This window comes from Sceloporus occidentalis, unplaced genomic scaffold, assembly GCF_023333645.1.
Source record: "Sceloporus occidentalis isolate IW3139 unplaced genomic scaffold, rSceOcc1.0.p SCAF_6, whole genome shotgun sequence".
NCBI lineage: Eukaryota > Metazoa > Chordata > Lepidosauria > Squamata > Phrynosomatidae > Sceloporus > Sceloporus occidentalis.
Window position 1 is genome coordinate 28,004,403 of NW_028316986.1, and position 22,098 is coordinate 28,026,500.

A 22,098-nucleotide genomic window follows, 5' to 3' on the forward strand; every position below is an offset into this window, starting at 1 on the left:
ATATAATTTTGGCAATTTTTGTGAATCATCCAGCAGGGTCACGTTTCCAAAGGTATATGTAAGCTTGTTGTTGTATGCTTCAAGTAACTTCTGATTTGTGGCAGCCCAATGACAAATCTATCATGGGGTTTTCTTGGTAGAATTTATTCAGAGGGGATTTGCTATTGCCTTCCCCTGAGACTGAGAGAGTGTGACTTGCCCAAGGTCCCCAAGCAGGGATGCGATCCCTCATCTCCCAGTGTCCTAGAGTCCAACACTCAAACCACTACACCACATTGGCTCTCAATCACTAAACAATTTGGGATTGGACTTGAGCCTTACTGAAATAAACAGAACTTTCAGAATACTTAACGTGATCCAAAACTCCAATCCCTCAGTTTAACAAATACTATAATAATAATTAAGCTTTATAAAAATAAGATTTTTAAAATGAAAAAATATACATACCTTGGGTGGAAATGCTTTCTCAAATACTTTCTTCCATAGATCCATAGGTGACTGGGCATGCAGTTTTCCAATATCACTGTCAGCAGCAGGCGGTGGGCCTAGTAATCATAAGAAGTGTAACTATATTCAAACAATAATTAAAAAGAATAAGATAGGTAGTTCACTTAATATCCTCAACAATGTAATGAGAGTGAAGAAATGAAAGCATAAAATGCCTTAATTGTGGAGAACTTTAACACTGAAGTTTCTGAGAGTTGTCACCAATTCTGTAATATTCAAGTTAAATATGAAATCTGATACACATTTTCTTGAACTTTAGAGTGAATAAACACAGGATCATGGTATAGAGAGCATGGTATATTTCATATATTCACAAACACCATTAAAATTTCCCAACCCATTTTTCCCCAAAACTACATCCATATACATTTCATAGATGTGTCAAAGAGAGATTTTTCTTTTTATTTATTTTTTCCTCTACATTCTTTGTATTAGAGGCTTTATGCATGGTAGACATACCAGAAAAGAAAATCACCAACCTATTTGACTAAGAGAGTCCATTCCTGCTGGGATAAACAGTGGTTTATTCTGATCCAAAGACATGGATTTTCTTTTAAAATATGAAAAGAATAAGATTAATTATTATCATTGACCAGAAGCACAATCCAGCAAAAATAAGTTAACAAATATGCTGGACTAAAATAAATGGATAGATATTGTAGCATCTTTGAGACTAACTGGGATCAATGGAATTAGTGAACAGATCTAATGTATATAACCTTTGCTAGTTTGTTCCCCAAGACCTCAGTGTTTATATGCTTCCACCAGCAGATGCCCTGACAAATTTATTAATATTTTTGTCTATCACAACTAAAATTATCTTAGATTTTACTTTTATCTATTTATTTTTAATTTTTATTTAATTTATATTCTGCCTTTCTTGCAAAATGGGATCCAAGGTAGTGTGCAACCCTTTAAAAAGATAAAGTAACAAAATAAAACCTCTTTATAAAGAAATCAAAACACAATTAAACTTGTATTTAAAAAATACCAGTTAAAAACAGTTTTAAAACACACACAAAACATAATAAAATAGGAACTATATCCCCACTCCATTAAAACCTGTCTTTGCCACAACATATTAAGAATCAAAAGCTTCCCTGAATAAAAAGGTCATTACCTGCTGGTGGAAACACAAGAGGATGGGAGCTAAACAGACCTCCTAAGGAAGGTACCTAGTTACACATCTTGGAAGCAGTCACTGAGAAGGCTCTCTCCTGTGTCCTCATCAGGCATGCCTGTGATGCGGTGTGACTGAGAGAAAGCCTTTCCCCACAGATTGTAGTGCTTGGTCAAGTCTGCACTGAAGCAAGGCTTTAAAGGTTCTCACCAGCACTCTGAATTCTGCCCAAGATACTTGTTGCTGACCATATCTATGAAGTAGCTTTAATTTGAGTGAGATAATTGGTTCATATAGTTTGGACTGCTCAGTGAGGAAGAGAGCTTGAAATAATTACTTTTCTAAGACAACAACTGCCAGAGTACAGTGGGCCCTTGTTATTTGCTACAGCTTGGTTACAGAATTTTCTACAGATACCAAAATCTGTTGATGCTCAAGTTGTGTTAAATATAATGGCACAGTGAAATGATGTTGCTTATATAAAATAGCAAAATTGGCATTTGCTTTTTGGAATGTGTATCTTGATGGAATATTTTCAAGCTCTGGATGGTTGAATCTGTGGACAAAAAATCCATAGATATGAAGGGCTGACTGTATCTCAGCCAGCAACCATGTTGAATGGGAGATTCTAGGAACTGTAGCCTGAGAAAATTTTCCAAGAACTAGCTGTGTTAGTCTCTTGCCACATAAAAAGGAAGAGGGGAGGGGGAGAAGAATGTGGCAACATCTTTAAGACTAGCTGGTTATTATTTTAGCAGGAGCTTTGGTGGATATAAACGTTTCTTCAGATGCAGTACATAGTGATGTTCAGACCACAAGATACAAAGCATATATTTACACAGCTGTGACAGTGGGAGTGAGATGTAACAGGAGCCAGAAAGAAGCCAATCTTTCCCTAAACCTCCTTGGACATGAAGTACAGGATTTAAAGATTGCAAGAAATTACAAAGGAACACTAGAAATATAAACAGCTGAATGTGAAGTCAAAGACTTTCATCGTAGGCATCCGTCATTTTTTGTGGGGTTTTGGGGCCATGAGGCCTTCCTGATATTTAGCCAGCAGCTGTGGCTGGCATCTTCAGAGATCCCTGAAGATGCCAGCCACAGCTGCTGGCAAAACATCAGGAATAAACTCTTCTAGAACACAGCCTCGTAGCCCAAAAAACCCACAAAAAAACTATAAACAAATGAATTATTTGTCAATCATAGTGACAAATTCTGATCCATTAGCAGAGATAGAACAAGGAAATGGTTTCCTGGCACACTACATGTATTAATACGTACAAGAATCCTTGTTACTGCACATGTAATAAAAGGAATCTTCTCAGAGATTCTGAAGCCAAGGAAACTCTGATAAGCAGATTTATTGTTTTCACACATCAACAACCACTGTAAAGATCTGAAAGACCTTATCACTTCATGCAGCTCATTGAAAATGTAGGGCAAGGGTCATGATTGGCATCTTTCCAGATCCTGTTACATTCTGTCCCACTCTCACAACTGTGTGAATACATATTATATCTTCAGCTCTGGCTATCACTCCCTACTGCATCTGAAGAAGTGGGTTTACATCCATGAAACCTCCTGATAAAATAAAGTCTTAAAGGTGTTACTACTTTCTTACCCCCCCTCCCTTCCTCCTTTTTATGCAGCAAGAGACCTAAAGGTGCGACTACATTCCTTTCCATCATCCGCTCCCCTCCGCATCCTCCAATTTAGTCTGAGAAAAGTAACTTTTCCAAGTTTTAGGAAGTCTCCAGCCTTTCAGGCAGTGATCTTTTGAAACCCTTTAATCAGAGATCCTTCAAATTTATGGCTTATGACTGAATGTGGAAGACTCCAAAACACATGTTTTACCACTGAGTTAGGCAATGTACCTTCCCCATAAACACAGGCCCCTTCCCTGCAGTTGCAAAATCCTTCCCAAGATTTAAATCCTTTATATCTTACATATTACACTGCCAACAAAAACAGCACTTAGACCAACAAATCCATTTAGAATCTGCTTCCATGTCCGTTTTATCGGTTTTAAAGTAGTTAGCCAAAATTCAAGACTAACAGTTGTAGATTAAACACAAGTCCTGGCAAACACTTTTGTTTAAAATATTAGGAAACTGATTAGCTTACCCTCTATCAAAGCCAAATGCTAAGTGGTTAATGAATGTACGTGTTTTTAATAGTAGAGCTTCAGATTTGCTGGTGAACTGAGAACAAAATATAAAGCTTGTGTTATAGTCTTCATGGGAAGCATAATAAAATACCACTGCAAAGCCATTAAGAAGTCATAACTTGGCTATTATGGTTAAGGGATGCATTTTCTGTGTCATGTGGTCAGCATTATATCTATTTTGACTTTCCCACCTCAGGAGAGCAATTGTTCTCTGTAGTTTGGTGCACAACTACAAACTATAGGCATCTACCTACAGGTCTATCCCAACAACCCACTTCTTTGCTGAAAAAGGTGGAGAAATTGAAGATGAAAGTGGTAAGGAAGACTTAGGCCTGTTCCCCATGGGCAAAAAGTATGTGCTCGGCACGTATTAGGGTTACAAAAGGGTGTCCCTTCCGGACGCCCTAACCCTAGTACGTGCCAAGCACATACAAAATGGCGGCGCCCTATGCACATGGGCGCCGCCATCTTGATGTCACAGACGCTTAGCGTCTGCACGTCGCGGCTCACTTATGATGCCGCAAGTACGCCATTGGCGCCTTGTGGCTTCATAAGCGCACCGCTAAAAGAAGCCGCTTTTTGGGGCTTCTTTTTCGGCCGTACGGAAGGCTCGCTGTTTGGAGGCTGAAGCTTCCCCGCGGCGGAAACAGAGGCGCCGGCAGACCGCCCTTTTTGGGCGGTCTGTAAAACACCTTAAACTCTTTCTACTACTGTTCCTCTTCAACTCCCTTCCTCAGGATGTTTAGGAAGCTTAGCACCAGCTTCTTTCAGCTGATAGTAAATCATAGTTTATTTTTTTTTACCAATACAGCAATTTTTGGTTTGCTCAAAATGTAGCTTCCCCTCCTATCAGGATTCTGATACCCAGATCACTTAGGCCCTACAATTGTAACCAATAACGCTATGCCATTTATATTCCAATATTTTGTATCTTTGGGTTAGAAGTATACCTCATGCACCATTCACTGCTAGGCATGCACATTTTGGGCCTAAAAAAAATAAAAAGGAAAAAAAGGAGCTAATTGTTGTTTTCACGTTGATAAATTTGCCTCAATATTGCAAAGACTTGTAATGTGGTCCTGAGGTTTGAACAGTATGCAGAGCCAGAGAAAATATTTCTACTGTCAATAGCAATAGACTAGTAGCTTTTGCTTTGAAATATCAAGCTACTTTCTTCCCTGATACATTTTAACAATAAAGCAGCATTTCTGTATATGCATTTTCTCCACACCATGCATAACAGCACCAGCTTTTATCATGCCAATTTTAATTGTCGTTTTCTATGCCTTAAGACAGTGATGGCGAACCTATGGCACGTGTGCCAGAGGTGGCACTCAGAGCCCTCTCTGTGGGCACATGTGCCATCACCCCAGCACAGAGTTTGCCAGAGTTTGTTACTGGAAAGCCAGAGGGACACGGCACTTCAGAATAAATAAGTGAGTTTTGGGTTGCAATTTGGGCACTTGGCTTCTAAAAGGTTCACCATCACTGCCTTAAGATCTCCCAAATGTTTTAACTTTGTGCACCTTCTTTCTTGCGCTCCACAGCTGCCAATATTGAGATTAACTGGTGGAAAGCTCAGTGGTGAGAGTGATGATTCATACAAGGAAATACTATTTTACACAATGCACAGGCAAACTATAGAATTCACTATAGTTTGGTTACTTAGTGATGGCTTCTCATTAGGATAGTTTTTAAAAAGAATAAGCCAAATCCACACATCTCTCAACAGCTACTAGTCAAGATGGCTAGCAGCTATTCAGGGCTAGAAGTCATGATGGCTGTATTTTGAGTACACCTCTCAATACCACAGCTGAAGGATAGAAGGAGGAAAGTGATATAGAACTCATACACTGCTTGTGACTTCTAATAAGCATCTGATCGATCACTAGGGGAACAGAATCGTAATCTAGAAACCCTTTAGCCCAACCCAGTGTAGCTATTTTTTCACAGCTGTAACAAAGATTTGCATTAATGAGTTTTGACAGATCAAAACCAAGTCTTTCACAATATGGAATCAGTGTTTTTTCATCACGGCTACACATTCAAGTTGGCATTTACAGTAAAACCAATGGGCTTTAAAAGTAGTTAACTTTGGTTGGATTATGGCGATAATAGGTAGTAACATACTTACCACTAAAGATGCTCCATAATAATGGGAAACAAATCGAAGTGTTTTGCATATTATTTTTTTCATTTCAGAATCAAATTCCTATACAAACAAGATCAGAGATATCAGTGAATTTTTAATTAGCTATTTTTCAGGTTTTGTTTTATAATTTAGCATCAACAATTCACAAACTGACAGTTTCAAGCAAGGCAAATATTCTTTCCACCTCAACACTAGTATTTATAAAATTACTGTCTACCATTTATTATTCTTCATCTCATTCATCATTTCCCCCAAAGATAAAAAGATTCAGCATTAGATCATTCAAATGTTTGAAAACAGATTTATCAAGAGACAGATTCTTTTTGTTAGTTTGTGAAGCAATAAGTTTCAGAATGGCATTTAACCATTTTCTTTAATTTCTGATTTGAAATGTATGTGAAATATGGAAATGGCTTTTTAAAATCAATTGGTTAAAATGTGCAGTTATTTCTTAGAAGTTAAAAAAACTAATAAAAAAATCTGAATAGCTATGCCAGTATGGTGGACATACCCACTGCTATCCAAATTTTAAGGTTACTTAAAATTACAAATACATAGTATCTGTGGAGTCTAGTCATTATATGTACTGCCACTTCCATAACAAGGCCTGGTTCACCTGACTAGTCCCATTCCATAAACCTTAGTTTGCAGGGACTTTCTGTGGATAATTTCTGATCTAAACCTATTTTTGCAGGATATTCAGACCCCACCCCACCCTGGCCACTCTATCTGGCAGCCTTTTCTGGTGCTGAAAAGTTGCTTGGGAGGGTTTTCCAGATCTCCAGAGCTGTTATTTTGGGTGTGATGTGGGTGTGTGTGCTCAGGAGAGTTGCAGCAGAGAGATGGTCTGGCATTCCACTCACTCCTGCTGGATGTCACTCTTGTGTGAGTGGAAGTCCAGCAACTGATCACAGAATCATAGAATTATAGCACTAGATGCAACCTCAAGGTCCATTTAGTCTACGAGGATCAAAATGTGGTCTTGAGATTAAACCAAGGTTTCCCATTTCAGATGTAATGGAAAATGAATGGTTTAATAGAATCTGAAGGTTTTGCATTACAGTGTGCGTGAGAAAAGAAATGAATAAAAAGAGGACATGCATGGTATAACATTTTTCTTGTAAATCAGGGTCTGAGACAGTTATGTCAGAACGAGGCCTATATCTTCTTCTTTTCAGCATATTATTGGCTACTGTGTGTGTAATGTATCCTTCATATATGGCTACCTAGTTATACCTGATTTTGGCTACTATGTGTGTACCTCAAAAATTAACATTTTTTTGTCAAAATTGTTCATTGTCAAGGAACATGTCTGAACAATTTTGGGAAAATTGTATTAACTTAACAAAACAAGCAACCAAGTAAGCAAAGAAACCAAGGTTTGCATTTCGAGGAATTATAAAGTAATGGCACATGGAAACAGTGTATTATTGCTGCCACCTAGGGGACAAAGTATGCTTTCAAAACCATACTATGCACTGCCTTCTGATGCTCAAACTATACATGAAACTGAAGACTGCAGTTTTATGCTGTCATTATAGTAACAAAGAAGAGGTAATATTTCACTGGTTTTAAAAATCATGTCATAGAAATACAGTAAGATCAGACTCTAAAAAGAGGTAGCAGATCGGTATCACTCTGCTAGTGCAAGGGTTCAACTTATAGAAAGCCCAGTTTCACATTAGAAGCAATAGTTTGCTTCTGGTTATATATGCCACACTTACTCTAATTATTAAGAAAATGTACACAGCCATACTGCATATATACCAAGGCAACAAAGAGAGACGTGGGACATGTAGAACATACATCTAAATCACACCTTTAAGAACAAATTCCTCCCAAGACACCTTAACATAAATAGAAAAAAATCAAAATACATAAAAATAAACAAAGATGTCAAAATATGCCAGTTATTAAGCATATTAAACTGATATAAAATCCCACAGACAAGGTCATAATTTAAATCTACCAGGTCCAACTCACAACAGTGAGTCTTTATGTAGTTCCCTAGGAAGAAAATTTCAAATACAGGGTCATCGCCAAAAAGTTACAATATTCGATAAGCTGTTTTTTCTTAATGCAGGAGGCAAAGGTGTGGTAAAGACCATCCAAAAAGGATGGTCTCTTGGAGCCTAGTTTTGCCCTGCTGGGAAGTCGCAGCCACCAAACCACATGGCTTCCCCGCAGAGCAAAAAGAACCCACAAAAAGCAGGTTCTTTTTGCACCGCACTTGTGATGCCCAAGTCACAATGGCGGCGCAAAATTGTGGGGCCCAAGTCACAATTGATGTCACAATGACGGCACGGCATGTGGACGCTATAGTGGTGCCTGTATACATGGGGTGTCACCATTGTTATGGCGCTCCGGTGTAGTAGGGTTAGGGACTATACACCGCCAGCACAGCACAAAAGGCACATCTGTACCGCGCCAATGAGAACAGGACTTCTGAGGATGATCTATGTAGTCTTTTAATGGCCCTAGATCATTTAAGCAATTTGAAATGTGGTGCAAGAGAAGATTTCTACAGAAACCATGGTCTGCCAAAAAGACGAACGAACAGGCCTTAGAACAAATAAGCCTGAACTCACATTAGAAATGAAGAAGACTAACTTATATCATACTTTGGACGCATTGTTAGACAATGTGACTCACAGGAAAAGATAACATTTGGTAAAATGTAAGACCTGAAGCACAGTTGATGATCAAAGGGATCTTGGAGGGCTGTCATTCATTTGTTGTTCTTAACTGCCTTTGAGTTGACCTCAACTCATGGTGACCCTGAGAATGAGACATCTCCCAGACCCCTATCCTCAAATACTCCACTCTGCTCCTGCAAGTTTAGGGCCATGATCTCCCTAATTGAGTCTAATCATCTGACATACTGTCTTCCTCTGTTTCTACTGCCTTCCACCTTTCCTAGCATTATTATCTTTTCTAATGAATCATGCCTTCTCATGATGTAGCTAACCTATGATAGCCTCAGTTTAGTCATCTTGGTCCCCAAGGAGAGTTCAGAACTGCTCTATTCTAGAACCCATTTGTTATTGTTGTTCTGTTGTTGTTTTTTGTCATCTATAATATCCTTAGCAATCTTCTCCAGCACTACATTTTAAATGAGCTGATTTGCTTTTCTTTCTTCACTGTCCAGCTCTCATATCTGTACATGGTGACGGGAAATACAATTGCTTGGGCTATCCATTCATAAGGTTGCTATAAACTGATTTAATGGCAAATAACACCAACAAATATAATTTAAGATTTTAAAAGTTAACAGCAGCACTTTGAGGGGTGAAAATATAACTTATTTCCAAGGAAAGAAATTAAGGTTAAACTTGCAAAGGAAGTTATAGCACAAATTTTCATAAATTTGGTGTACTTCTTCAGATGAATCACATAGTTAGTCTCAAAGGTGCATTCTGATATTCCAGATTAACATGGCTATATCTTTGAAGTCTAGGGTTAAATTTGTACCTTCAATTAATCCGAAGGTGGGAATGCAACAATGCGGGAGGTCTCATACTGAACACCCCTGGTCTGTACAGACATGTGTGAAAGTTGACTCCAAGGGCCCAATTTTGTCCCCTATACATGGCCTCTCAAAACAGTAAGAAAACTGCCCATGCTCTGTACAAGAAAAAGCAGGAAAATATTGAACACATACTTACATGAAACATATCATATTTGCTTCCAATTATAACTAGTGGAATTGGAAAGGGGTCAATCAGCTCACGATCCTGTAAAGAAAGTGGACTGTAAACCAAAAACTGACCTAGCCAAAATAAAAAGAGAAGAAAGCAAAGAGACTTCGTGCTTTAAAATACTACACACAGGCTTCATTTTGTTGCCAGTTTGGAATCAGCAGAATTTACATTTGTATGGAAATTAATTTGTTATGAGTAAACACAGATGACAAGGAACTCAGCAGTGCCACAAACAGGAAGAATTCACATTCCTGGCAGCTCAGTGAACCGAGTCCACAATGACACAACACACTTAACACACAAAAAGCACCATATGACCAGTAAACAGAAAATATATATTGACTTTGTAATGGCTTCCTAAACAAATGGAGGAAATATGTCCCTCTAGGGTGAATGCCCTCCATATAATTGATCTTAAGAGAGTGTGGATACTAAGGCAGTTAGGATTAGAATCACCAGAGATGAGAAGGAAGTGCCTCTCTTGCCACCTGAGTTGATTGCTACAAGGCATAGGTAGAATCACATATTCTGGTTCCCTACAGAATTTACAATGGATGAAACTGAACAGTTTGCTGGGGATGGGGTGGAGTTATTCTTTCCATCTAAGCTTTGGCCTTCCCACATACACAGATCATAATAAGCAAAGAGGGAAAGGGTAGCCATGCCTCCACCCAGAACCTGGAAAACTAATCTTTGGATTAAAGAATTATGGCATAATCCAACAAAGATAACTTTTCAAACTGTTCCAAACACTGGCATCAGTATTACTAGTAGAATAAGAGAGCAAAATACAGATGTCAAAGTGAAGTGTACTACAGAGAGTCAAATAGAAATTAATTTCCATACATCATCTCTTTTCATTTTACTTTTTTGCTCATGTCAACACCTTTTAAAGTACTTAAAGTCTTTAGATTGTGCACTATAGAATATATATACGTTGTTTAGACACTGCACATGCACAACATTTGTACAAGATGAATGCATGATGCCAGGCACCATTTCAATAACATCTTTGGCAATCTATTTTACTTTCTTCAAGAGAGCACATTAGCAATTGAATTTCAAGAGCTGATATTAACATCCCTGAAATTTTATAATTTAATTAGTTGTCATGTTATCAAAAGGCACTGCGTTTGTGATAGACACTTGAATAAACGCAAAGTATAGACTTATGCTGAAGGCTGTTGTAACGACACCCTTTCTTTCTATCTGTAGCTTCAGTGAGTTGCTTTGCCAGATAACTTCTGTACATTCTAGTTTTCACCTTCATTTTAAAAGATTATAAAATCAATATCAAACTGCTTCTGTAAAACTGTTTCTTTTGACTGTTGTAACATGCCATAACAATCGCATTAGATGTCTAACAAGAATATATAAGAAACCTTTCTTCCTTGTTTCTGCTCCTACTGAATTTTCATTAAATTGCTATAATTTTCCACTGAACAGGTTCTTGTACATCAAATGGATTTTCAGTCATGCATAAAAATCTAAAGGAACTGTTTATGATTTTCAAACGATTATCTTTAACTGTGTATGAGCCTGTGACATCTGGAGAAAATACTAGTTCTCACTGGATGATCCTTTGGCAAATTATTCCACATTTTCTGTTTAATTTCAGCAGCTGCTTTAGGATTGGTTTGTCCCAGTTTTGTTATGACTCTGTCTATGTGCTTCCTAATGACTTGTAGAAGGCTCTCCATGGTTGGCCAGAGCTCATTCGGTTTTGAAAGATCCAAAACAAGAACTATTGCAAATGTTCTAGAAAGAGACAAAAAGACACCTTAATATTTTAAAGGCATATGATATTCTATATACATTATATATCTTGAATGACAAGTATAATAAACTATATACATTCCTTCAAAAAACCAAAACCAAAACAATTCCAAGTACAGCAAAATATTATTTTAAATATGGAAGTAATGAAAGTTTGTCTGAAAAATGCCTTGAACTCTGTGTAACACTGCCATGCTGTCTTCTTAGTTGGTTGCATAAACCTGGCCACTGTGAGTTCAGCTGATGTTCTAGGAGCACTAGATGCAACTAGATGAAACTAATGAACTATAATTCTGATTCACTGACCAAGATTTTGGTTTCTTTCAGGAAAAACACTGTTCATACTAATCAGCATTTCTCCTAGGACTCATCTGCACTGCAGAAATAATGCGGTTTGACACTGCTTTAACTGCCATGGCTCAGTGCTATGGAATTCTAGGATCTGTGGTTTTGTGAGAGATTTAGACTTTTCTTTCAGTGCACTCTGGTACCACAACAAACTGCAAATCTATGGCAGTTAAAGCAGTGTCAAACTGGATTATTTCTGCAGTGTAGATCAGTCCCTAGTTGGGTGTAATGATAAGCCCAGGTTAATCTAGAAAAGGAAATAGATGCTTCTGTTCCCTCCCTTATGACCACACCTAAGGATGTGGAGGTGGGAAGGTGGGATGGGGAGCTTTTCCTCATTCAGAGTTCTAAACAATTGTTTGGCATATGGTGAAGGACTAGTGACCCCAGAGCCTCTCTATGGGGCTTTCTCTGGTCCTGCAGTGCAGTAGCTAGTTTTTGAAAGTGTCCATTGGCAACAATCATTCAAATAAAACCAGAGAATATTTGAGATGGCACTTTTATTGTGTCACTTGTCTGAATCAGCTCTTTAGAATTTTGTCAAGATGAGAAGTAGAGTGCTAGTTTGTAGGAAATGTTGCTCCACAGGACAACTGAACTGGCTGGTTGGCATGAGATTCTATCTACTTCTCCACATGAAAACCGTCTTCACTCCACATGTGAACCTTAACTGATCATGCTCTGCAGCTGGCCTTTCTTTCTCAGCTTAAACTGCTGCTGGCAAATGAAAGTTTTGATTTTGGGTATCTGGAGAAAGATGCAAATGTAATCAGTAAAACATATAGCTGCTGAGAAAGAATCTAGGAGCTTGTCTCCTCACACTACAGCAACCTCAAAAGTCTCTCTGTGGGCAGTTATTTCAGGGGACCACTACTTAAATATCAGCAGTTTAGAAACTACAGGGCCAAACAGAAAGGCTAAAATAAAGCTGTTTCGAGTCACTTTGGAGATATGCTGTTTAAATTATGCATGCGTCGTAAGAGTCTGAAAGCTGTGCCAAAGCCATGCTCCAGTCCTAAGGACTGGAGCACGGCTTTGGCACAGCTTCTGGCCTCTTAAGATGCGAGTGTCATTTAAACAGCATACCCCCCAATGTGACCTGAAGCAGCTTTTGTTTGGCCTGTCTGTTTGGGCCCTTACTTAACTCATCTTTAGCTCTATAGACAGTAAAAGCTATTAAACTTAACAGGCCACTGGCAGTGCAACACTATACATGTCTTGCACACTTGTACTGTGTATATCAGGGTTACTCAATCCCAATTACCATATCTGCAGGCAGCAACTTTCAGTGCAGTTCACTGCCTGGAAGAAAGACTGATGAACATGTAAAAACTAATAATATTGCAAGTTATTCCTCATAATGGCTATGGTAGAGAAGATTCTGACACCAAATTCTTCATTTATTGATTTATTTTACCTTATGTTAGCTGTAGTTATTGGTATAGGAATTAGGTCCAACAGCAAAGTTCCACCACCTAGTTCCCAAAAATTAGCAATGTCTTTTGGCTGAAAAAAAAGGTTTCACATTACTAATTTGTACAATATTTTGATGCATCACCAACAGCAAGCCCAGTCTTCCTGTATGTTTCCTATACAGGTTATCAGGGGTTAGACAACTCCACACCAAGGTGGTGTGGATTACAAACATGACAACAGTGATATGTCAGGAAAAAACTCTTCTAGAACATGGCCACATTGGCCAAAAAACCCACAAAAATCTATGGATGCCAGCCATGAAAGCCTTCGACTTCACAATAACAACATGAGTTTTGTTAACCAAGAACCGGAAAACTGAAACACATCTGATAAAATGGACCACAGTCCATGGCAGCTTATGCCAGCATAAATTTGTGGTTGTGAGGATTTAGTTACAACTGAAACAGGACTTTTGACTCCTGCTTCTGGAACTGGCATAAGAGATAAAAACCATATGACTGGATTGCTCCTTTACAGTATTCATGTGAGCGATGAGCGATTCGACAACCTGAATGAAAAGGAGTCAACTTTCCATGTTGGATATACTGGACAAAACCCTTCCAAAGATAAATCTGTCTCGTGTACTATGACGGAAAGGGACAAACTTGATATTATGACTTGGATGACAAAGAGTAAAAGAGTAACAGATAGTAGCTTTGCAGTATACTGATATTAGAATTGTGATCTACATACTTGTTGTGTACCTTCAAATCCTTTCTGACTTATGGTGACACTATCCTGGGGTTTTCTTGGCAAGATTTGTTCAGAGAAGGTTTTTGATTGCCTTCTCCTGAGGCTGAGAGCATGTGACTTGCCCAAGGTCACTCAGCAGGTTTCACAGTTGAGTGGGGAATCAAACTCTGGTCTCCAGAGTCATAGCCTAACATTCAAACCACTACACAACACTGACTCACAATAATTACACCATATATGATACTATATTAATGATTGAAAATACTTATTCTTTTAAATAAAAAATTAAAAATGCAAACATTAATGCAGTATATTATCTAGTAGATTTAACTTTTAAAAATGTAGCAGGTTATTTTACATCTTATAGGCATTTGTGGTCAGATCAGTCTATGCCATAACAAATGTGAAATATAATTCCCCACCACTCAAACTTCAATATAATCCAGTTTTAAAATATTAGTATCTTTATCACATTACACTGATACAACACTATATTCCCCTTTAACTATCATGGCAACGTCCTTTGGGATTCTGGGGCTTGTAGTTTAGTGAGGTGCAAGAGCTCTCTGGCTGAGAATTCTAAATACCCTTTCCTAAATTACAAATCCCAGAATTCCATAGAATGCTTCCATGACTGTTAGAGCAATATCAGTCCAAAACACACTGCAGAAATAATCCAGTTTGATACTGCTTTAGCTTCCATGGCTCAATCTAGGGAATTCTGGAAACTGTAATTTTGTGAGACATTTAGACTTCTGTCAGAGAGCTCTAGTGTCACAATAAACTACAATTCCTAGGATTCCCTAGCACTGAGCCAGGATAGTTAAAGCAATCTCAAACTGGATTATTTCTGCAATATGTTTTGGACTGTAGTGCTGTAATAATAATAATAATAATAATAATAATAATAATAATAATAATAATAATAATAAATAATTTTTATTTATATACCGATTTTCCACAGATCAAAGCGGTGTACAGACAATTAAAACCATACAATTACAGAAGTCTAAGCAGGGAATCGATGGCAACAGGGTAGATAACTTCATTCTTCAGGGGGAAGGCTTGACAAAAAAGAAGAATTTTAAGCCTCTTTTTGAATGTTTCTAGGGGGGTTGTCAGACGGAGCTCCTCAGGTAGATCATTCCACATCCGTGGGGCCACCACTGAAAAGGCCATCTGGGATGTGGCAACATATTTGGAAGGTGGAATTACCAGTAAGTTCTTCCCAGATGTTCTGAGTGTGCAGGGCGGATCATATGGGGAGATGCAGTCCCTCAAGTAACTCGGGCCCAAGCCATGTAGGGCTTTATAGGTAGTGACCAACACCTTGTACTGCGCTCGGAAGTGAATGGGCAGCCAGTGAAGATCTTTCAAGATAGGTGTTATATGGTCAAACCTGGACGCACCAGTGACCAATCTGGCTGCCATATTTTGTACTAATTGAAGCTTCCGGACTTGGTACAAGGGTAGCCCCATGTAGAGCGCATTACAGAAATCTAATCGAGAGGTTACCAGAGCATGTACCACAGTTTCAAGGTCCCTTTGGCCCAGAAAGGGCCGCAGTTGGCGTATCAACCGAAGTTGATAGCAAGCACTTCTGACCATTGCATCTACTTGAGATGTCAACTGCAGAGACGAGTCCAGAAGTACTCCTAAACTGCGAACTTCATCCTTCAGGGGAAGTGTGACCCCGTTCAGGACAGGTGGATAAATTTCCTTTCTAAGGTCTGGGGAACCTATCACCAGTACTTCCGTTTTCTCTGGATTCAGGCTGAGTTTGTTTTCCCTCATCCAGCTCATTACCGACTCCAGGCAGGCATTCAGAGAGACACCATTCTTAGTCACTGCATCAGTCGGGGACACAGAAAAGCATATTTGGGTGTCATCAGCGTACTGATAACACCGCGCCCCGTGTCTCCGGATGATCTCTCCCAGCGGTTTCATGTAAATGTTAAACAAAGTGGGAGACAAAATAGCTCCCTGAGGGACACCAGATGTCAGTTCCCTCTTAGAGGAGCAAATGTCCCCCAACTGCACCATCTGGAATCTGCCCGAGAGGTAGGAACGGAACCACTGGAGCGCAGTGCCCCCGATGCCCAGCTCTCTCGGGCATTCCAGAAGGATACCGTGGTCAATGGTATGGAAAGTCGCTGAGATGTCCAAAAGCACCAACAGGGTCACACTTCCCGTCGATGCCCCGACGGAGATCATCGACTAAGGCGACCATGGCAGTCTCAACTCCATAACCCACTCCAAAGCCAGTTTGAAATGGGTCGAGATAATCGGTTTCATCCAAGACTGCTTGGAGTTGGACAGCGACCGCTCTCATGATCACCTTACCTAGAAATGGCAACAATGAGACCGGTCTGTAGTTATTCCTTACCAGGGGGTCCAAGGAGGGTTTTTTAAGCAACGGTTTAACTGCTGCTAGTTTTAGACTTGATGGAAATTTTCCCTCCCTGAATGATGCATTGATTATACGTTGTAACAGTAATGTTATAGCATCACCACCCTGGACGGTCAGCCAAGGAGGACAGGGATCGAGAGAGCATGTCGTCTCCTAACACTTCCAAGAAGCTTGTCCACTTCATCGGTATGAATAAACTCAAAGTGATCCAGTTTAATAGAGTCCACGGAAGCTCTGGATACCTCTACTATAGTTTCTGTTGAAATGCCAGCGTCAAGATCAGCCCTTATTCGAGAGATTTTATCTGCAAAGAAGTTATTAAAATCATCACAGCAGGCTATAGTTGGTTCTAAAATAGGGTTCAGCGTGGGGGGAAGCTGAGTCAGCTCCCTGACCACCCTGAACAGCTCTGCTGGACGTGACTCCGCAGACACAATACGCGCAGCATACAAGGAGTTCTTTGCTGCGTCTATTGCCACTCCATATGACTTCAAACGAGCCTCATGGAGTGTCTTGTCGGATAAGCGCTGGTGTCTCCGCCAGCTGCGTTCTAGTCGTATAACAGAGTAGTGTGCTATGTAGTCTTTTCCCAGCCATTAAAATAATTGCAAATGGCAGTACTGTCTGAAATGTGGTTGCATGAGCTTCTGCATTTATAAGTTTGTTGCTTACTCTCCAACACATGCTGGTTCTAAACCTAGTGATTCACAAGGAGCAGGTGATAAAATAGCTTGCCTATGTACTTACTGTGTTGTGCCCTTTTGCTCTTCTTCCAAAAGTATACTCCAAAGCTAGTGTTGGTTTTGGAATTTCATCCCTAAAATATTAAGACCACCAATGTCTGTCAGTTTCTATTTAAATAAAATTACCTAATGTTTTCATAATTTCTTTAAAACATATATACAAAATGATGAGGAAATTAGGTTGTGACCTGATAAACTTTAATTGAGGTGAGTTTACCGGGAATGACAAAACTGAAAGGGAGACTCCTTGAACTCAGTTACTTCTGAGAACTAAGATGTAAGAACTAGAACCTAGAAAGGAAAATTAGAGATCTTATCCAACATAAAAGTTAGTAACTTGGATTTATGGATGACTTGTTATTTTATCTGGATATTTAAAGAGTAGGAAATTTGTATAAGTAAAACCTTCAGAAATTAAATCAGTTTGGCTATGCTTTATTATAATGCCTGTATATTTACTAAGAGAAGGCTCTATAATTTCATTAATTTGGTCTCAATTTTTTAAACTACTGTATATCCACAAAGCTTGTTAATTATATTTTCTTCAGCAACTATGTCTCAATGAAATCGCTGGGTTAACTTCTGGGCAGGGAAATACTTCAAAATTTAAAACTTAAAACACTTATTAAGATGTAATATGTCATAATATATCACTTCTTACTGTGGCCTCAAACAGATGGTTCAAAAGGGCCACCGTCAGGATGATCCAGGGGCAGGGCATGCACATAACACATATCCCCACATCACCTGGAAGCTGCGCCAGGGCTGTGCAGCCCAAAACTGGCCACAAAACAGTTTCTTACCACTCTTTTTCAGTCTGTTGAGGACTGCGGCAGCGGGTGTCCTTGGGACCCGGCATATGGTTGCTGTGGTCCTGGGATGATTGGGGCGGGATCCCGTCTGCTTGAGCCCTGTGTTACCTCCAGAAACTGATATCTTGCAATAATCCAAAAGACTTCAGAAAAGGAATTCAAAATTTAACTACCCTGACTAGTTATCTTTTTAGAGGCTATTTTTACAATCATGAGGATTATTACAATAAACAAATAAAAAGGATCTATGAAATATGAAAGATGAAAACATGTCTTATGGCGAAATGATGTGAATGCAGGGGGGGAAAGACGCCAGTCCACGAAAACCCATGCCATCATACATTTGTTAGCCATTGAAGTCCTTTGTTGCTTTTGCCACAGTAGACTAATGTGGCTACCCCTTTAAAAATAAAATTAAAAAAAACTTCAGGGTAGTTGGAAAATTAGGAGGTGAAACAGATGAGCCAATTACAGTGGTTTCCAAGCACTTTGAAGGCAGGGCCTTTAGATGATGCATGCTTCCAAAGCAGGCAGAAACCAGATTGAAGTCGTGCTCCAGGGCTAAAAACCGGAGCAAAAAGGAGCTGCAATATTCCAACGTAGCCAGGAAAATGTGCATCTTCAACACCTTGACGTGAGAGTGGTTCTGACGGAGTGATCCACCCCAGTCCTAAACCTAAAGCTGCATATAAACACACCGGTGAAGATGTGCATTTAAAAAGGATGGAGTCGGCATATCCAAGCAGCCGGGGCGGCAATGCAAAAAAACAAAACTATGACCTCCAATGTATACAAGTGCAACATACACAAACCAGACAGTCCAAAAGGAGGTGTGGGGTGAAGGGGGCACATGGGGGGGCATGATTATGCTTTGCCAGTGTTTTACTGGGCACACTTATGTGCCAATGCCCTGTGCCGGTAGAGGATTGCAGGTGTGACTGTGTGGCTGATCAAAGGGGCAGCCATCTAATGGGAAAGCATCTAGGCAGCAGGCAGTCACCAGCAGTGTGTTTGTGCAACGGTGCACATGGTGCACATGCATGGTGACAAAAAAAAATCACCCTGTGTTGCAGCTTGTTACTGTGCCATGCGGTCAGGCCATGTGCATTTGGACCACCTTGGGAGAAGCAGGTATGGCCAGCAGAATTTTGACCTGCTTCCCAGAAAATGCAGGTTCTAGTTGCTTTTTCTTCCCCGTCTGTTCTGACCCTAGAGATCCTTCTGCATTGTTGCTACAAGTATAAAACTGTAAAGGCCTAAAACTGTTTAAAATTATGTAGACCCAAATCAGCATGCCATAGTGATGCAGAAGCTCTGGATCACAGGTTTGAAGCTTCAGTCCTGGCAGTAAACATTTATGGTAACTGGTAGGCATTAACAGGACATTCAGAAGAGACCATGTGGAGAACATCACATATATGTTTTGGCACAAGTTTTTTGAGGAACATATTTTCATCATCTGAATGCACTTCATCATATTACATTGTTGCTGTTTTTGTGTGCTGTTAAGTCATTTCTGACTATCAGTCCAGAGCTGGCCTGAAAGAGCAGCCAGAGGCTGTGCTGGCTTTGATTGGGCCAGGACTGTGGCAATTGCTCAGCCCACTCCTGAAGCAGGCCACTAAAGTGGCCCCAAACTGGCACCACCACCAGGAGTCAGATTTAATCTGCTTCTTTCTGATCTGGTCCAAAGGAGCAGACTGCGGTGCTGGAGCGGCTTCCAGACACTTTGGGGGTGTGCACTGTTTGAACACCACACCGCTGAAGTGGCCAGAAGTCGCCTTATTTGGCTCTTGTGTTTCAGGCCATGGTGATCCTAAGATTTTTGGTGATCATGGGCTTTTCTTGGCAAGAGTTGTTCAGAGGAGGTTTGCCATTGCCATCCCTTGAGGCTAAGATCATGGGCCATGCCCAAAGTCACCCAGTGGGTTTTATGGCTGAGCTGGGAATTGAACCCTGGTCTCCAGAGTCATAGTTCAATACTCAAACTTACACTCTACAAAGATCACTGTTAACGAAATCTAGAATTTTGAGTACCTGAAAATATGAAAAAACAAAAAAGCAAAAAGCACATACCTGTCAAGGCACCTCAGTATAATAGTAGTCTTTCCCTAGAAATTAAAAACAACAAAGAACACTATTGTAATGTCATTAAAGTATAAATACTGTATCATTCTATATGCTGAAATGCATTCTTTTATTCATACTCAATAAAATACCTGAAAATTACAAACTTAGGCAATTACATGTCATTTGATTAATGGAAAGTTAGCTGCCAACTTTCTATTAGAGTGTAGATACACTGCTATTATTGTTATTGCAACAAAATACTAGAAATGACAAATTTAGCAATAGGGCCCTTAAATGGGCATCATAGTAGCAATCAGTCTAGCCAAGTGAAAGCTGGGAAGTCACTGGTAATTGTAAATAACAGGTTGATCAAACGATTTGCTTCTAGTGGAATTGCTTTAATGAGATGGAAGTAAAAAGAATGCATGAAATATACATAAACACAATATACAATTTAATATTGTCATGCTATAAGATTTATATGATGAGTATAACAGTTTATTATGGAAATTGTTCTTAACAATCATGATTATAATTTCTACAGAGAGAAAATTAAGTAAATGTTGAAATCTTAGCTTGGCCTGTTTTAGTGGATGCCACTTATTTTTATCAGAGACTGGGAAATTTACTGTTTTGGACTACAAGGCTTAGAATGCCATAGCCCTGGGGGATTCAGGGAATTATAGTCCAAAAAAGTAAAATTTCCAAGCTTGTTCACTGTTCCTGGGTACACTTAAATTCTTTTGTAATCAGTCATATTTCCTTACAAGTAGACATGTCCAGAAGTAAAATGTCAATCAGTTTAATAAGCTGAAAATATCTACTCATACTGAAGTATAGTTAAGTATGTCAGTTCCTGTCATCTTGTAATTTAAACAGAAGATTTCTATTTTTGTCTGGTGAACTTTGAAAAATTAAATTACACACTAGAAAATCACTGAAGCTAGAACATGCCTGATTTAAGGTTTGGCTTTTTAGATAATACTATGAATATTATACTTACAAAGGGCAAGTATCTACACCAATGCAAGGCATTTCTTTTTGCTACAACTGAATTTCAAATACTGATTTAAACAAACTACATCTAATTTAAATCAACAACAACAATTTGTTATTTTGAAAGCTGCTTTGGGTGCCCTCCTGGGAAAAAGGTGGCATATAAATAAAGTAAATAAATACAAATTTTTACCCCATTTTTATTTCCTAAAAAGAATAAGGATCTTTCCCAACAATCCAGGCCATCTCTGTCACCTTCATGATTTTCTCTTTTCTCAACTTCGGCTTTAGCAATATCCCATAAGGTGTTGCTGCCACAGAAAACAAAACAAAATATGTTTATGCAAAATTATCTTCAAATATTCTAACACCTTGGCATACTTCCAGTTATGAACCCATTGGACTCTTTTAATATGCCACATGACAGTGGGTTTTATTAAAGTGAAACAAACAGCCACAGGTGGTCAATATATTAATTTCACAAAAAATATGCAAGCTTTTGAATTTGAAAAAATGTTTCATCAGGCTAAGTGGTGACAAAACCTGGTGGTTTTTAAAACCAGTAATTTTTAATATATATATATATATATATAATATTGTTGGGATTTGGGGCAAATGACAAATGGCAGAGAAATGTTTCTATAAGCAAATAATATTTTTAGCAGACATGTACATGCACCATACCTCCTTGACTCCTTCCCTCATAAGGCTGAATCCAGGTTAACATGACTTTAACTACAAGGGCTCAATGCTATGGTATTCTGGGAACTGAGGTTGTTTTCTGAGACATTTAGCATTCTCTCTCAGAGCTCTGGTGCCAAAACAAACTACAGTTCCCAGAATTCTACAGCATTGACTCCTGACAGTCAAAATGGTGTCAAACTGGATTTTTTTTTGCAGTGCAGCCTAACTGAGCTTTGTGTAGACAAGTGAAGACAGACATAACAGTCAAATGTATACTGGAAAAGCTACCAGCATTAGCTTCCTTACTAATATTATTTTAAAAGGAACCATAAATAACCATATATGATATATCTCAATCTAGTTCTACTCAATTGCAGGAGCAAATAAATTGAGAATTTCTGTGCTGCCCATTCCAGAGAGACTCTTGAATGAATGAATGA

The 22,098-nt window shown here is 39.0% G+C and overlaps 1 protein-coding gene across 2 annotated transcripts in view; it reads right to left on the minus strand.

Annotated features, from left to right (window-relative positions):
- Positions 1–22,098, minus strand: part of LOC149310553 (cytoplasmic dynein 2 light intermediate chain 1-like) — a 40,966-nt gene that overhangs the window by 12,234 nt on the left and 6,634 nt on the right. Inside the window, exons 2-11 of one of the 2 annotated variants that reach the window (XM_089529171.1) lie at positions 21,168–21,285; positions 19,985–20,019; positions 17,101–17,170; positions 13,192–13,280; positions 11,222–11,408; positions 9,615–9,683; positions 5,932–6,009; positions 3,755–3,831; positions 987–1,057; positions 448–545 (exon numbers count right to left, since the gene is read on the minus strand). In XM_089529171.1, coding sequence (XP_089385297.1) covers positions 448–545; positions 987–1,057; positions 3,755–3,831; positions 5,932–6,009; positions 9,615–9,683; positions 11,222–11,408; positions 13,192–13,280; positions 17,101–17,170; positions 19,985–20,019; positions 21,168–21,285 — 892 coding nt within the window. The remainder of the gene's footprint in view (positions 1–447; positions 546–986; positions 1,058–3,754; positions 3,832–5,931; positions 6,010–9,614; positions 9,684–11,221; positions 11,409–13,191; positions 13,281–17,100; positions 17,171–19,984; positions 20,020–21,167; positions 21,286–22,098) is intronic. The other variant, XM_089529173.1, reaches the window with a different exon arrangement.